This window comes from Bufo gargarizans, chromosome 2, assembly GCF_014858855.1.
Source record: "Bufo gargarizans isolate SCDJY-AF-19 chromosome 2, ASM1485885v1, whole genome shotgun sequence".
NCBI classification, from domain to species: Eukaryota; Metazoa; Chordata; class Amphibia; order Anura; family Bufonidae; genus Bufo; species Bufo gargarizans.
The window spans coordinates 105357175-105375676 of NC_058081.1; the positions used below are offsets into that span (position 1 = coordinate 105357175).

The 18502-nt window shown below is 43.8% G+C and overlaps 1 protein-coding gene across 2 annotated transcripts in view; it reads right to left on the reverse strand.

Annotated features, from left to right (window-relative positions):
- The window catches only part of MAP2K5 (mitogen-activated protein kinase kinase 5), a 167012-nt gene that overhangs the window by 39401 nt on the left and 109109 nt on the right, over nucleotides 1–18502 (reverse strand). For both annotated transcript variants that reach the window (XR_006387787.1, XM_044279370.1), the window contains exons 15-16: nucleotides 13030–13080; nucleotides 8780–8851 (exon numbers count right to left, since the gene is read on the reverse strand). Coding sequence is in view for 1 of the 2 variants with exons in the window: in XM_044279370.1 (XP_044135305.1) it covers nucleotides 8780–8851; nucleotides 13030–13080 (123 nt within the window). In the remaining variant the exon portion in view is untranslated. The remainder of the gene's footprint in view (nucleotides 1–8779; nucleotides 8852–13029; nucleotides 13081–18502) is intronic.

Genomic DNA, 18502 nt, shown 5'->3' on the forward strand with positions numbered 1-18502 from the left:
GTATTTGATCACTGGGGTCTGACACCCCTGCAATCAGCTGTTTGAAGAGGGTGCGGTGCTCCAATGAGTTGGACCCGCACCAATAACAAGGATAGGTCATTAGTTTTAAACACTCGGACAACCCCTTTAAATGTGAAAGTTTATAATGGAGGGTGTGGGGGACAGAAGACCCAAGATACATCAGCCCATTTTGGAATGTGAACTGCCACTTTTTCCATGTTTATGGACAAATAAAAACAGGGTACTTTATTTGCTCAGAAGATATGAAAAAATAAAATAAAAACACTCTATGCCAACTGATAGCATTTGTAAGACTGATCAGGATCCTGATCAGTCTGAAAAATACCTGATCAGTCTTACAAATGCATTGCAAATGCATTGAAATGCGGGATCCGTCTTTCTGGTGTCATCCGGAAAAATGGATCCGGCATCTATTATTTTTTACCTTCTTTTCGGTCTGTGCATGCGAAGGACGGATCCGGCATTCTGGTATTTTGAATGTCGGATCCGGCACTAATACATTCCTATGGAAAAAAATGCAAGTGTTCAGTTTTTTGGGCCGGAGATAAAACCGTAGCATGCTGCGGTTTTATCTTTTGCCTGATCAGTCAAAAAGACTGAACTGAAGACATCCTGATGCATCCTGAACAGATTACTCTCCATTCAGAATGCATTAGGATATAACTTATCAGTTCTTTTCCGGTATAGAGCCCCTAGGACGGAACTCTATGCCGGAAAAGAAAAACGCTAGTGTGAAAGTACCCTTACATGTTTCGGGCATATGCCCTTACTCATAGCATAACAAGTATAAAATAATAAAAGTATATATACCATGTTTCCCTATAATTTTACTCCAGTGCTAACAAAGTACATTTCCAGACGTGGATTAGTTTCTCTACACTGAAGATATATGTTAAAGGATATGTACACCTACGGAGGCCATTTTTTTTTTAGCATTGCATTTTACACATTTTTGGCTAAATATTTTTTTTCAATTCCTCTTTATTAAAAATATTGAGCCATTCTGTCACAGAGGGTTAATTGTTTGTCTAAAACTGTGTGAATGCACTTTTTACTCTCACTTTGTGCTGTCATCTAATAACCCTTACTAAGAGGTTATAAACAATTATTTAAGCCACATTCTTATCAGTAAGATAAGAACTGAGATATAATGAGCATTTATAAGGTCAGAGAACAGATATAAGGAGCCCATCAGATTAAACAGCTGGCTGACGGAGCAGAGAGAAAATTCAGATCCCTTTATTAGAGCATCTCAACCCTGTACAGAAATCGGGGCTCCATATTTGCAATAAAGACCCATTTAAAAAAAAAAATGTTTAGCTCAAAATGAGTATAATGCAATAATAAAAAAATTGCCCTCAAAAGGTGTATATAGCCTTTAAGAACAGACCGGAGGAAGGATTATAGGCAGCACTAGGAGCAGGATTACTGAGACTAACTTGCATTTAATATAATCGTTAAAAAAACAAAAAACAAAAAAAAACACATAAAGTTAATTAAGTATTCTACGTCAAAACTAGGATCCATTCACACGTCCGCAGTATATTGCGGATCGGCAATACACCCGGCCGGCACCCCCATAGAACTGCCTATTCTTGTCCGCAATTGTGGACAAGAATAGGACATGCTCTAGATTCTGCGGAACGGATGCGGGCCCATTCCACAGACCTGTGAATGGACCCCAAGTCTGAGAAGCTTTACTAGCCAGCCATAATGGTCGTCATCCAGCTTTCCTAGAAACAGAACCGAGAAGCAGCTTAAAAATAGTCCTCAATGGACTTTGACAGATTTAGAGCTCTTCTCAGATTAATGCTACTTCTACTGGTGAATAAAACACAGAAAATTTAAAAGATCATCGCCAACAAGCGTTCATGGTAACACTCTTTAGCCATGATTGGGCGGTGTAAATGCACCGCCGATTACCCGATAAACGAGTGAAACACTCTTTCATCAGGTAATTGGATCATTATTGCAGCACAAAAACGCTCATTTCCTGGTGGCAGATTGTGCTGTGTGAGTTTACTTTCACACGCGCGTTTTGGCTTTCCATTTGTGAGATCCGTTCAGGGCTCTCACAAGCGGTCTAAAACGGATCAGTTTGCATTCTAATGCATTCTGAATGGAAAAGGATCCGCTCAGAATGCATCAGTTCGCATCAGATCAGTCTCCATTCCGCTTTGGAGGCGGGCACTAAAACGCTGCTTGCAGTGTGTTGGTGTCCGTCTGATGAAACCGAGCCAAACGGATCCGTCCTGGCACACATTGTTAGTCAATGGGGATGGATCAATTTTCACTGACACAATCGAAAACGGATCTGTCCTCCATTGACTTTCAATGGTGTTCAAGACGGATCCGTCTTGGCTATGTTAAAGATAATACAAATGGATCCGTTCTGAACAGATGCAGACGGTTGTATTATCTGAACAGATCCGTCCATGACGGATCCACACAAAACGCGAGTGTGAAAGTAGCCTAAACCTGATATCTTGCCAGGTAACAACAAGTCTGTATGGGGAAGAGTGATGGAATTAGCACCGGTCCCCATCGCTAGCGACCAGCAGATTGTCAGGAAGGAAAGCTTCCTTCCTGACCATATGCTTGCACATTGTCCAGTGTAAAGGGACCTTTAATGTTTTTTTCAGGCTAGGTTCACATCTGCTTTCAGAAATTCAACAAGCTTTTCCGGCAGAGCAGCACCCTGCTGGCATTCACTGTATCCGGCATAACCAGATAATGCAGTGACCACCAGATCCCCATCGCTTCCAAATCACTACAGCCAAGGGAGAATTGCTGGAATCATTCAATCGCTGGAGATAAAATTGCTGCAGACAAGGGAGCAGCTAGCTATTATTTTTAACTGCTACAGGCAGGGCCGTCTATAATATAGATGGGACCCTGGACAAGAATTTACTTGGGCCCCCTGGATCCCGCCTTGCCGCACCCTTGCATGCAATCACGCCCTCCACCACAACACACACACAAAAAAATCCACATCATTCCTCATCTTCTCCTTTCAGACCAGACCACCATTTTTTAGCCATTTCTCGTGTCTGCAGTTTGACAAACAAAATCTTAGTTTACTACTTTTCCATCATCCTCCCCTCTTCTGGACAAATCATCCTACCACCCCCAATACTGTGCGCTGTGCTCCCCAATACTATACTGCAGAAACAGATAAAGCCCCTGATAGTAGTACCATGCAGATAGTGCCCTTCAATAATTATTGGCACACAGTGCCCTAAAATATTTGCGCCCAGCAAATAGTGCCTCTGACACTAATAGTGTAAACATAACATCCCCCAAAATTAATTGTGGTAAGCTGATACTGTGCCAAGGTTCCCCCCACAGCTCCCAAAAGTCCCACCAATAGGAATAATTCTCTGCTAGAGCACACATGGTAGTAATAGTTCTCCTACAGTGCCCCCAACCTGTCCCCACTGTGCCCCAGAAGTAATAATGCTCCCATAGTGCCCATGCTAGTAATCATGTTCCCTATAGACTCCCAGTAGTAATAAAGCCCATCATAATGCTCCTTAGTAGTAATAATTATCCTTATAATGTGCCAGTGCAAAAAATACCCCCTTTTAATGCCCCCAGTTTAGCTAATGTCCCCATAGTGCCCCCATAATATGGCGGTATAAAATACCCCTATATAGTGTCCCCAGTAAATGCCCCCATAGTGCCCCTCTCCCCTTCTTCCTAGTGCCCCCATAATGTACCAGTATAAAATGCCCCATATATAGTGCCCCAATAGATGCCCTCAGTGTCCCCCATAATTTGCAAGTATAAAATACCCCTTCTTAGTGCCCCCCCATAGATGAGCACATAGTACTCCTCTCTCCCCTTCCCCATGGTACCCACCATAATGTGCCCCAGTATAAAATGCCCCTATACAGAGCCCCCCATATAAAATACCCCTTCTTTGTGGCCTCAGTAGAAGCCCCCATAGTGTTCCTCTCCCCCCTTCTCCCATAAAATACCCCTTCTTTGTGGCCTCAGTAGATGCCCCCATAGTTCCTCCAATAATGTGCCAGTAAGAAGTGCCCCCATACTGCCACCCAATAATGTGCCAGTAAAAAGTGCCACCAATAATGTGCCAGTAAGAAGTGCCCCCATAGATGCCCCCGCAGTGCCCCCCAATAATGTGCCAGTAAGATTTTCCCCCATAGATGCCCCCCTAATAATGTGCTAAGTGCCTGCATAGTTGCCCCCCAATCATGTGCCAGTAACAAGCACTCCCATAGATGCCCCCAATCATGTGCCAGTAACAAGTACCCCCATAGATGCCCCAATCATGTGCCAGTAACAAGTGCCCCATAGATGCCCCCCAATCATGTGCCAGTAACAAGTATCCTCATAGATGCCCCCAATCATGTGCCAGTAACAAGCACTCCCATAGATGCCCCCCAATCATGTGCCAGTAACAAGTACCCCCATAGATGCCCCAATCATGTGCCAGTAACAAGTGCCCCCATAGATGCCCCCCAATCATGTGCCAGTAACAAGTATCCTCATAGATGCCCCCAATCATGTGCCAGTAACAAGCACTCCCATAGATGCCCCCAATCATGTACCAGTAACAAGTACCCCCATAGATGCCCCCCAATCATGTGCCAGTAACAAGTACCCCCATAGATGCCCCCCCAATCATGTGCTAGTAACAAGTGCCCCATAGATGCCCCCCAATCATGTGCCAGTAAGTAGTACCATATAATAACATAAACACTTATACTTACCACCATCAGGCTGGCAGCAATACGATGCAGGCCTCTTCCGGCCAGTGTCACGCGCTGTACGGCTCAGGTGGCGCAATGATGTCATCGCGCCGGCTGCATCGGCTTCTGATCGGCAATGGAAGCACTCATCTCCCTGTGCCCTGCTGCCGCTCCCCACTTGTCACCAGGGCTACGCCGCCTGGGGGCATCCACCTCACTTTGCCTAATTGGCGGTGCGACACTGCTACCGCCCCCTGGAATTTTGCTCCCGGGCAACAGCCCCCCCGGCCCTCCCACGCTACGCCACTGGCCAGTGGGGCTCAAGAGGCATCTGCCTTGGGCCCCCTAGAAGCAACTGGGCCCAGGCATCTGCCCATTTTGCCCCGCATTAAAGACGCCCCTGATTCAGAAAGATTTCCAAGCTACTCATGGTCTACAGTCAGCAATTTCACAGTGATTTTTTCTGATGTGAAAAAGTCTAGGACTAGGTGAAGCACACTCTTAGGCTGGATTCAATTTCTTTGTGGCATTTTCATACTTTTAGGGGGAAAAAAACTAAAGCTCCAGATGTTAGCGTCACAGACGTTCCCGTGGCAGGTACCAGGAGATCGGAGAGACTGGCAACTCGTGGGTTAAATTGACACATTCACTGTGGATCTTATTGTGTCTGTGTTTTGGTGAATGCCACACCCCTTGCTTTAGGTGTTGCTACTCTGTGGTGCTTCTGGAGTTGCCAGTTTTCTACTTTCAGATAGGTCTTGTCTTTTCTTATTGTTTTGTGTTTATTCCCTGTTGTTTGTATCTGGGCCTGAGACAGACTTTCATTCGTCTATTTGGAGAGGAATGGGTTGTCTCTGGTCCTAACCTCATTCCACTGCCTTATAGGGATATAAGGGCCTAAGTATCCAGCATATGAATATTCCTACCTTCAAGGTCTATTCATATTGATAGGTAGTTAGGGCGCGGATTAGGGTTGTTTAGGAGGTGACCTGTTCCTTCCCTAGTTTCCAGGGCCAGTTACTGTTCCCCTTCCCTCCTGCGTTTAGTGTGGAATTTTTTCCCACACACTGATCGTGACAGCTAAAAGTCAGATGAAATGCAGAGTGTAAAAGTAAATTTCCCATTAAAAGGGGCCTGCCTGACCCAGGAAGAAGTGCAGCAGTGTTTTAAAAAAATTAAAATAGGCAAATCACCGGAACCAGATGGCATACACCCCTGTATCCTAAGAGAATTAAGTAATGTTATAGACAAACCCTTATTTCTGATATTTAAGGACTATTTTGACAGGGAGTGTTCAACAGGATTTGCGCTTAGCAAATATGGTGCCAATATTAAAAAAGGGGTCAAGAACAAAGCCTGAAACCTATTCTCTGGTAAGTCTAACATCTTCTAACAGTTTGAAGGTTTTCTAAGAGATGCCACTTGAAGCACCTCAATGATAATATAACACTGTATCAGCATAGCTTCATGAGGGATCGGTCATGTCAAACTAATTTAATTAGTTTCTATGAGGAGGTAAGTTTTAGACTTGGCCGGGGTAAGTCAATGGATGTCATATATCTTGACTTCTCCAAAACATTTGATACTGTGCCACATACAAGGTTAGTATATAAAATGAAAATGCTTGGACTGAGAGAAAATGTCTGTATGTGGGTAAATAACTGGCTCAGTGATAGAAAACAGAGGGTGGTTACTAACTGTACATTAGATTGGGTCACCAATGGGGTACCTCAGGGGTCAGTATTGGCCCCTTTTTCTCTTCAATATATTTAGTCATGATCTTGTAGAAGGCTTTTGCCGTAAAATATAAATTTTTGCAGATGACACTAAACTGTGTAAAGGAATTAACATGAAAGATGACAGTATACTACTACAGATGGATCTGGATAGATTAGAGGCTTGGGCAGAGAAGTGGCAGATGAGGTTTAACACTGACAAATGTGAGGCTATGCACATAGGAAGGAATAATGCAAGTCACCAGTACATACTAAAGGGTAAAACACTGGGTAACACTGACATGGAAAAGGACCTAGGAATTTTTGTGAACAGCAAACTAAGGCTACTTTCACACTGGCGTTTCTGGGTCCGCTTGTGAGATCCGTATAAGGGCTCTTACAAGGGTCCCAAAACGGATCAGTTAAGCCCCAATGCATTCTGAATGGATAAGGATCCGTTTAGAATGCATCAATTTGGCTCTGTTGCGTTTTTTAGACTGTCACTAAAACGCAGCTTGCAGTGTTTTGGTGACCGTCTGACTATGTGGAGCCAAACAGATCCGTCTTGACTTACAATGTAAGTCAATAAGAAGGGATCCGTTTTTCACGGACACAATTTAGTGCAATTGAAAACGGATCCGTCCCGTTTTTTTGAATGAATAATGCAAACGGATCCATTATGAACGGATATAAGCGTTTGCATTATTGGTGCGGATCCGTCTGTGCAGATACAAGACAGATCCGCACCAAACGCAAGTGTGAGAGTAGCCTAAGCTGTAAAAACCAGTGTCAGGCAGCTGCTGCAAAGGCCAATAAGATAATGGGTTGCACCAAAAAGGGGAATAGATGCCCGTGATGAGAACATAGTCCTACCACTTTACAAATCGCTAGTCAGACCACACATGGAGTACTGTGTACAGTTCTGGGCTCCTGTAAACAAGGCCGACATAGCAGAGCTGGAGAGTGTCCAGAGGAGGGCAACTAAAGTAATAACTGGAATGGGTGGACTACAGCACCCAAAAAGATTAACAAAATTTGTTTTTTTTAGTTTATAAAAAAGACTGAGGAGGGATCTAATAACTATGTATAAATATCAGGAGTCAGTACAGGGATCTCTCCCATAATCTATTTATACCTAGGACTGTGACGAGGGGACATCCTCTGCGTCTGGAGGAAAGAAGGTTTGTACACAAACATAGAAGAGGATTCTTTACTGTAAGAGCAGTGAGACTATGGAACTCTCTGCCTGAGGAGGAGGTGATGGTGAATTCACAAAAAGAGTTCAAGAGGGGCCTGGATGTATTTCTTAAAAGTAATAATATTACAGGTTATAGCAATTATATTTCTGGAGAAGGGTATTTAAAGCAGAAGCATGCAATGCAAATCAGTAGATGCAGGTGGTAGGATATAACTGCAATATCCTAACCACACATTTCTGAATTGCTACTTAGAGGTTGTCCCACGAAAAATAGTCTACAGTTTTCAGACCAGCACCTGAATCAGAATATTCATGTAATTAAAAATGTAGCATAGACGCTGCATTATTAAATAAAAATGTATCTATATAGCGCCACCTGCTGTTTTTTTTTTTCTTATTTCTCTGTCCAGCTCTCTGAGATGGCCGCACATGCTCAGTTTTATCCTTCAACTGCCTCCTGAGCTGTGATAGGGAGAGCTGATATTTTCCCCAACACCGCATAGGGGTAGGAGTTTAATAACTGTACCCTATATACTAGACACGTCATTCAAAGGGTTCCCTGCTGTGAGTAGAACAAATTGCACTCCAATATCGTCAGTATCATGGCATGCAGCAGCCCCAAGTTCTTATGTGCAGCTCGCTGTCCTGTAATCACTTGTACCTGTACATAGCCAGAAAACCTGTCCCAGACTCATCAGTGCTCCGAGCATGCGGTGATTGCGGAGGGCTGAGGCTTGGATACAGGGACACACTGCGCGACCGTGCGCCAATCCACAGAAATTGTATTCCTGTGCTTGACTTCTGATTATTTAAAATGTCACCTTTATACTGTGTTAATGATGCGCCTGGCTCCCATAGGGAACCAAGCTGTATATAAATGGACTTATTATTATAACCATCACTGTCAGTGCTCGGGGGATCGGCTTCAAAATACGTGAAATTATTAAATCTATAACAAACTGGAACACTGTCCATTCCCTCCACAGGACGTGCCTTCCATTTATAAAATCTGTACTACACTCATACTGGGAAGAGCTATAAAACAGCAATGAAAATACAATACCCTGCACATTAAACTGTGTCCACTGTGTCCAAACACATATATATCTATATGCACATGGCGTTCTCACCTCCATAAAGGAGATTCCCAAGCTCCAAACATCAGAGTGAATTCCATATTGTTCTCCAGCAATCCGCTCCGGCTAGAGGGAGGAGGAAAAAACGAAAAACAAACTAATGAACTTATTCTGTAGAGTAAAAGAACAATCCAGATAGGCAATGTTATAATGGACATCATTAATACAGCCACATATCACATAACTGTAAGGCTACACTCACACGACCGTATCCGTTTTGCGGTCTGCAAACCGTGGATCCAGAAAATACAGATACCTTCCATGTGCAAGCCGCATTTTCCTCAGTCCCAGTCATAGAAATGGCTATTCTTGATGGCCTATTATCAGTATAGGCCGGGGGTAGGCAACCTCTGGCCCTCCAGGTGTTGTGAAACTACAACTCCCAGCATGCATAAATGCTCTGCTCTTCTCAGAGAAATGAATGAAGCACGCAGGGAATTGTAGTTTCACAACAGCTGGAGTGTCGAAGGTTGCTGACCCCTGGTATAGGCTATCAACATCATATAGGTAGGGGACGACGCCCCCAGCAGCCCGGCCGATCAGTTCTCCGAGTGCTCTGTCCATAGTGTAGCGGAGGGAGCTGGTTCTTCAGCGCTGCTTCGGCACCAGGCTAGTTCCAAACAACTGATCAGCGGGATGCAGGGTGTCAGAACCCCGCTGATAGGATAATGATGAGCAATTTTGGATAGGTGACAACACCAAGTGCTGCCATATTGGTTGTCCACTTGGTAACTTTGTTATTGCCTTAAAGGAAATGTGTCACTATCTGATTTTATCTACCAGTTTAAATCAAATATCACATCTCCTTTTTATCTAATCTCTTTTTATTTTCTGACACAATTGTCAGGAGGGGACCTCATTGACTTCTAGACATGTTCTGTGACCTGTGAAGAAGTCATTGTACAAGGAAAGAATAGATAAGATGTGACAATCACCTATTGTGAATGGTGGATCCTGTCTTATCTATACACAGAGGTGATATCAGTACAGGCAGGATTAGAATGAGGTAACTGCAGTAAAGTGATCAGTACAGACCAAGAAGTGGGGCCAATTATTAGGGTACTTTCACACTAGCGTTTTTCTGATCAGTTTCATCCCCATGCATTCTGAATGGAGAGAAATCCGTTCAGGATGCATCAGAATGTCTCCAGTTCAGTCACTGAACGGCGTTTTGGACGGAGGAAATACAGCAGCATGCTGCGGTATTATCTCCGTCCAAAATTCCGGATCAGTTGCCAGAATGCTGGATCCGGCATTAATTTACATTGAAATGCATTAGTGCCGATACCGCAATGCCGGATCCGTCCTATGTGCAGACCGGTAAAAATGTGAAGAAAATATATAACTGATCCTTTTCTCCGGATGACATTCAGAGAGACGGATTCTTTCTTGCAATGCATTTGTAAGACTGATCCGCATCTGAATCCGTCTACAAATGCTGTCTGTTTGCATGCAGATTGCCGACGGAACTGCTTGCCGGATCACTCTGCCGCAAGTGTGAAAGTAGCCTTAGACATAGTGATAATCAAATAACTTGGGTCGCTCTCCTGGAATTGTTTGTACTGGAGCACTGCCTGCCTTTACCAGTAGCGTTAATAGTAATAAATATACCCAAACATATGGCTAGCTCACAGTGCAATCAGCTGTGTTTATTCCACATTTATATAAATAAAACATTCCTATATGTCCATATACATACAAAGAATAAAAATCAGTGTCCTTATAATTGAGTAGGTGTTGCAATCTCGGTCCTATTGTTTTGCATGTGGAGCTCACATGCAATCAGTGTTTGTGGCGGCTGCTGTATTGGATCTCTTTATATTAGAATTACTATTGGTAGAGGTTTGTCTGCACTTTCAAGCCTCTTGCTGATAGTCTAACCAGACTTATTTGCATTGGAAATATACCTCGGATCAGGGAATAAATCAAGTATTTTCTGCCATTTTCAAAACGCAAATAAGTTTGGTTAGTGTGATTTTTATTCTTTGTATGTATATGGACATATAGGAATGTTTTATTTATATAAATGTGGAATAAACACTGCGGATTGTACTGTGAGCTAGCCATATGTTTGGGTATATTTATTAGACACCAGTGCAAAAACTGCAGGATCTTTGGTTTTAGTTTAAATATAAAAAGTGATGTGGAAAATGAAAAATAACCATTAAAAATATGTTAAACACAAAAGTGATTTAAACAGCAGGTCATTTTCTGATGACTCAAACAGCTCAGGCAAGATGGCCGCCCCCATAATCATGTTCAGAAAATAGAATAAATAAATAAAAAATCTATAATCGGAAAATAAAAACAGATTAGAAAAAAAGGATATGTGCTGCTATCGGACTTTAACTTGCAGATAAAAATTTTGGCGACACATTTCCTGTAATGTGCAGTATACCACAACGTCTTCTGCTGCCCATGTAATAATACTGTACATACACAATTAAAACGGTTCTCCTATAAATGGTGGTCAAGGTCTGGGTTCATTTTGAGTCCCTTTCTGTGTGTCAAGGTCAGAGGAGTGGAGGAGTGAAGAGAGGCGCACTCCCAAGACACTGATTCGTGCTGCGCTCCTAATGCACCTGGCTGCCTGACACCTTCTCTCACAGCCTCATAACCCCGGGGCCTCCATACAAGGAGACAAACTCAGAAATTAGTGCCAGCCGAGTGTGTTCTGTGTGGTTATCCAGGTCAGTGCTTGTGAGAGCGAGGAACAGTAAATAAGAGTCACAACCTGGGCCCCTAATGTGCTGAATCTCCCAGCCTTCCCTTTTGCTGGCTCTGGCCTGGGATTTGTGGAGGGTTCTTACTCACAACCTTGGTTCGGTAGCTGGAAAAATCTAAGCTTTTTACTCAGTCAGTAATAAAGGGACACTAAACGGAGAAATGGCGAAATCAAGAAGGCGAACATGCCTATTTATAAGAATTTTCTGAAAGCTCTGGAAACGAATAGTCTTGCAGAAATCTGATGTGGGTTCATCTGCATTCAGCCACCCCCAACTGCCATCTTTAGCTGGGGACTGAGGACTCTTTCACACGGGCGTCGCGTGTGAGGGACGGATAGGATGCGGGTGCGTCGCGGGAAAATGTGTGATTTTTTTTCCACACGAGTGCAAAGCATTTTAATGCGTTTTGCACGCACGTGAGAAAAATCGGCATGTTTAGTACCCAAACTTCTTTTCAGAAGTTCGGGTTAGGGGTTCCTTATAACATGGTTATAACAGAAAATAGTAGGATTCTCAATACAGAATGCTTAGTAAAATAGGGATGGAGGGGTTAAAAAAAATAATGGATCATGTGATGGACCATGTGATGAGCGCAGTGACATCACCAAAGGTCCTTTTCCTCCCAGGTCATCAAAGACGACAGAACAGAAGCCGGGCAGCGCGAACAAGTGGATTAGGTGAGTTTAATTACGGTAATATATTTTTTATTTTATTTTTTAACCCCTCCATCCCTATTTTACTAAGCATTCTGTATTCAGAATGCTATTATTTTCCCTTATAACCATGTTATAAGGGAAAAAAATAATGATCGGGTCCCCATCCCGATAGTCTCCTAGCAACCATGTGTGAAAATCGCACCGCATCCGCACTTGCTTGCGATTTTCACGCAGCCCCATTCACTTCTATGGGGCCTGCGTTGTGTTAAAAAACGCACAATATAGAACATGCTGCGATTTTTTACGTAACGCACAAGTGATGCGTGAAAATCACCGCTCATGTGCACAGCCCCATAGAAATGAATGGTTCCGGATTCAGTGAGGGCACACATCTTAAATTAGAAAAAGCAGAGACAAATTTTACTGCATTTTGCGGCCACAGGTCCTCTATAAATGTAGGCGACTGACAAAACCTCTACAGAACATGGATGGCTATGTCCTGTCTGTTAATCCCCTTTCCAATCAGCAGATGGATGTCCCCTTCATTTGCCAATCAGTACAATACCCACCTGGGATCTCCTTTCATGTCATCAAAAGGACCCTCAATTTAATTACTGTCCCACTAAGTACGTGGCTTAGATCTGGTACATTTAACCTCTTATGGGACACAGGTGCGCTACGTGCTGGGCAGATTAACCGCCCTATACAAGCTACACGATCGATCTAGGAAATCCAGGACAATCCCGCATTTCTAACTGACTTTACAATCCGAGTCACAGAGATATTGAACCAGCGATGCCAAGGGCACACGTGCGGGCTGCAAGGAAAGAAGTGACCCCCAATAAAAGTACGTCCAACTTACCGCCATATAAGCGTTTGTGCCCACATAGGTCTTGGCGATAGAATTCACCAACTAGAACAGAAAGGGAATGATGGTGTTAAACTGACAACAGCATAAAACGGACAATTATTTCTCATTTAATCCACCCATCAAACAAAAGGAGAAGGAAATAGAGTGATGACATAAAAGACAGAATAAAAAATATATAGAGTGCTTTTATCTGCAGGCATTAAACAGAACGTGATTACACTTATTGCTTCCACTCCCACATGTAAACCAAGCGATTGGCAGTGGCGCTGAAGCTCCCATTTAGACAAAGCCCTGGCCCGCGGTACGCATCAGCATTCTGGGAGCCATAATGGACAAAGCATCATTTACAAGAACATACACAAGTGCTTACGACGCCAAGATGAGATCTACAACCGTTATTTACAAATGTGGCATTTACTTTACCTGCTACCATTTCGGTACAGAAACTTGGGTAAAGGAGAAGTCGGAGGAATGGAATATTATAATGTCTAATCATAGCCTGGAGTGATCATAAGGGAAACGGAGATGTGTGAGCAGAATGACGCACCAGACAATGCCATATGCAAAATGACTTGAAAAGCACTGTCTGCCTTAATAAGGTATAAAGAGGTAAAAGAAAGGGTGCTCTAAATAGTCAGCAAATAGAGGGGCGATCTCCGTCTGGAGGACCATGCCCACCTGTAGCCTGTGTCGCCCATCACTGAGGGCAGCAGGAAGTAGTGGCAGATACCCCGATATCAGCAGTCACTTCTCTGCTACTGTAAAGTGGTGTCCGAAAACCTACTGTAAAATGTGGCAGCGCGTATCGGAGAAGTCAGACTTGTTCATAAGCTTCTGCTCTTCCTGCCGCTGATTGACAGGTTTCTTCTATGGAAAGGCTGCACACTAAAGGGGTTTTCCAAGTTTTAACTGATGACCTATGATCCTCTGGATAGGTCGTCAGTATCTGATCGGTGGAGGTCTGACACCCGGGACTCCTGCCGATCAGCTGTTTGAGAAGGCAGTGGCGCTCGCAGTAGTGCCGCGGCCTTCTCTCAGCTCATCAAGCACAGTGCTGTACACTGTATAGTGGCCGTCCTCGGTATTGCAGCTCAGCCCCATTCACTTGTGCCTAGGCCATGTGACTGATGGACGCGACTTTCCTAGGGAAAGCTGTGACAAGGACACGCTGCTACTTTAAGTACCGATTGTTTCTCAAACAGCTGATCAGTCCCAGGTGTTGGACTCCCACTGATCAGATACTAATGACCTATCCAGAGGATAGGTCATTGTTTAAAATATCTTGTAAAACCCCTTTAACCACTTCAGCCCCGCTAGCTGAAACCCCCTTCATGACCAGAGCACTTTTTACACTTCGGCACTACACTACTTTCACCGTTTATCGCTCGGTCATGCAACTTACCACCCAAATGAATTTTACCTCCTTTTCTTCTCACTAATAGAGCTTTCATTGGGTGGTATTTTATTGCTGCTGACATTTTTACTTTTTTTGTTATTAATCAAAATGTAACGATTTTTTTGAAAAAATAAGACATTTTTCGCTTTCAGCTGTAAAATTTTGCAAAAAAAACGACATCCATATATAAATTTTTCGCTAACTTTATAGTTCTACATGTCTTTGATAAAAAAAAAAATGTTTGGGCAAAAAAAAAAATGGTTTGGGTAAAAGTTATAGCGTTTACAAACTATGGTACAAAAATGTGAATTTCCGCTTTTTGAAGCAGCTCTGACTTTCTGAGCACCTGTCATGTTTCCTGAGGTTCTACAATGCCCAGACAGTAGAAAAACCCCACAAATGACCCAATTTCGGAAAGTAGACACCCTAAGGTATTCGCTGATGGGCATAGTGAGTTCATAGAACTTTTTATTTTTTGTCACAAGTTAGCGGAAAATGATGATGATTTTTTATTTTTATTTTTTTCTTACAAAGTCTCATATTCCACTAACTTGCGACAAAAAATAAAAAATTCTAGGAACTCGCCATGCCCCTCACGGAATACTTTGGGGTGTCTTCTTTCCAAAATGGGGTCACTTGTGGGGTAGTTATACTGCCCTGACAATTTAGGAGCCCAAATGTGTGAGAAGAACTTTGCAATCAAAATGTGTAAAAAATGACCGGTGAAATCCGAAAGGTGCACTTTGGAATATGCGCCCTTTGCCCACCTTGGCAGCAAAAAAGTGTTACACATCTGGTATCGCCGTACTCAGGAGAAGTTGGGGAATGTGTTTTGGGGTGTCATTTTACATATACCCATGCTGGGTGAGAAAAATATCTTGGTCAAATGCCAACTTTGTATAAAAAAATTGGAAAAGTTGTCTTTTGCCAAGATATTTCTCTCACCCAGCATGGGTATATGTAAAATGACACCCCAAAACACATTCCCCAACTTCTCCTGAGTACGGCCATACCAGATGTGTGACACTTTTTTGCTGCCAAGGTGGGCAAAGGAGCGCATATTCCAAAGTGCACCTTTCGGATTTCACCGGTCATTTTTTACACATTTCGATTGCAAAGTTCTTCTCACACATTTGGGCCCCTAAATTGCCAGGGCAGTATAACTACCCCACAAGTGACCCCATTTTGGAAAGAAGACACCCCAAGGTATTCCGTGAGGGGCACGGCGAGTTCCTAGAATTTTTTATTTTTTGTCGCAAGTTAGTGGAAAATGAGACTTTGTAAGGAAAAAAAGAAAAAAAAAGAAAAATCATCATTTTCCGCTAACTTGTGACAAAAAATAAAAAATTCTAGGAACTCGCCGTGCCCCTCACGGAATACCTTGGGGTGTCTTCTTTCCAAAATGGGGTCACTTGTGGCGTAGTTATACTGCCCTGGCAATTTAGGGGCCCAAATGTGTAAGAAGTACCTTGCAATCAAAATCTGTAAAAAATGGCCTGTGAAATCCGAAAGGTGCACTTTGGAATATGTGCCCCTTTGCCCACCTTGGCTGCAAAAAAGTGTCACACATCTGGTATCGCCGTACTCAGGAGAAGTTGGGGAATGTGTTTTGGAGTGCCATTTTACATATAACCATGCTGGGTGAGAGAAATATCTTGGCAAAAGATAACTTTTCCCATTTTTTTATACAAAGTTGGCATTTGACCAAGATATTTTTCTCACCCAGCATGGGTATATGTAAAATGAGACACCAAAACACATTCCCCAACTTCTCCTGAGTACGGCGATACCAGATGTGTGACACTTTTTTGCAGCCTAGATGCGCAAAGGGGCCCAAATTCCTTTTAGGAGGGCATTTTTAGACATTTGGATCCCAGACTTCTTCTCACACTTTCGGGCCCCTAAAAAGCCAGGGCAGTATAAATACCCTACATGTGACCCCACTTTGGAAATAAGACACCCCAAGGTATTCAATGAGGGGCCTGGCGAGTTCCTAGAATTTTTTTTTTTTTGCATAAGTTAGCGGATATTGATTTTTTTTGTTTTTTTCTCACAAAGTCTCACTTTCCGCTAACTTAGGACAAAAATTTCAATCTTTCATGGACTCAATATGCCCCTCACGGAATACCTTGGGGTGTCTTCTTTCCGAAATGGGGTCACATGTGGGGTATTTATACTGCCCTGACTTTTTAGGGGCCCTAAAGCGTGAGAAGAAGTCTGGAATATAAATGTCTAAAAATGTTTACGCATTTGGATTCCGTGAGGGGTATGGTGAGTTCATGTGAGATTTTATTTTTTGACACAAGTTAGTGGAATATGAGACTTAGTAAGAAAAAACAAAAACAAACAAAAAATTTCCGCTAACTTGGGCCAAAAAAATGTCTGAATGGAGCCTTACAGGGGGGGTGATCAATGACAGGGGGGTGATCAATGACAGGGGGGTGATCACCCATATAGACTCCCTGATCACCCCCCTGTCATGGCTCCATTCAGACGTCCGTATAATTTTTACGGATCCATGGATCGGATCCGCAAAACACATGCGGACGTCTGAATGGAGCCTTACAGGGGGGTGATCAATGACAGGGGGGTGATCAATGACAGGGGGGTGATCACCCATATAGACTCCCTGATCACCCCCTGTCACTGATCACCCCCCCTGTAAGGCTCCATTCAGACGTCCGCATGATTTTTACGGATCCATGGATACATGGATCGGATCCACAAAACACATGCGGACGTCTGAATGGAGCCTTACAGGGGGGTGATCAATGGCAGGGGGTGATCAGGGTGATCACCCCCCTATCACTGATCACCCCCCCTGTAAGGCTCCATTCAGATGTCCGCATGATTTTTACGGATCCATGGATACATGGATCGGATCCACAAAACACATGCGGACGTCTGAATGGAGCCTTACAGGGGGGTTATCAATGACAGGGGGTGATCAGGGTGATCACCCCCCTGTCACTGATCACCCCCCCCTGTAAGGCTCCATTCAGATGTCCGCATGATTTTTACGGATCCATGGATCCATGGATCGGATCCACAAAACACATGCGGACGTCTGAATGGAGCCTTACAGGGGGGTGATCAATGACAGGGGGGTGATCAGGGAGTGTATATGGGTGATCACCCGCCTGTCATTGATCACCCCCCTGTAAGGCTCCATTCAGATGTCCGTATGCGTTTTGCGGATCCGATCCATGTATCCGTGGATCCGTAAAAATCATACGGACGTCTGAACGGAGCCTGACAGTGGGGTGATCAATGACAGGGGGGTGATCAAGGAGTTTATATGGGGTGATCATGGGTGATCAGGGGTTCATAAAGGGTTAATAAGTGACGGGGGGGGGGGGGTGTAGTGTAGTGTAGTGTTTGGTGCGACTTTACTGACCTACCTGTGTCCTCTGGTGGTCGATCCTAACAAAAGGGACCACCAGAGGACCAGGTAGGAGGTATATTAGACGCTGTTATGAAAACAGCGTCTAATATACCTGTTAGGGGTTAAAAAATTCGGATCTCCAGCCTGCCAGCGAGCGATCGCCGCTGGCAGGCTGGAGATCCACTCGCTTACCTTCCGTTCCTGTGAGCGCGCACGCCTGTGTGCGCGCGTTCACAGGAAATCTCGCGTCTCGCGAGATGACGCGTATATGCGTCCAGGAGGAGTAAAGCAACCACCTCCCGGACGCATATCTGCGTTAGGCGGTCGGGAGGTGGTTAAGGGCAGCATAAAGTGGATGACCGGTGACCTTTAACTTTTCAAAATGCACTGTGTGATGCTGATTTTTGGTGCTGGCAAACCGGGCAATGGCCTAGGCCCCCGAGGAGCAAACTAAAACCATCCAGTGTTATTTAGCGAGGTATGGTAGTAGTATTGAGAATTGAAACGCGATGTTATGTGGGAACTATGTGACAGTATTTTATGGGCGCTGCATGGCTGTATTCCTTATCCTGAAATTATTAGAAAAAATTACTAAAATGTTAAGCAGTGGGGCTACTATCCTTCTGTCCCAAGGCTTCATTTTCTCCTGTGCAAGGGCACAACAGCGTCACTAAAGGGTGTAT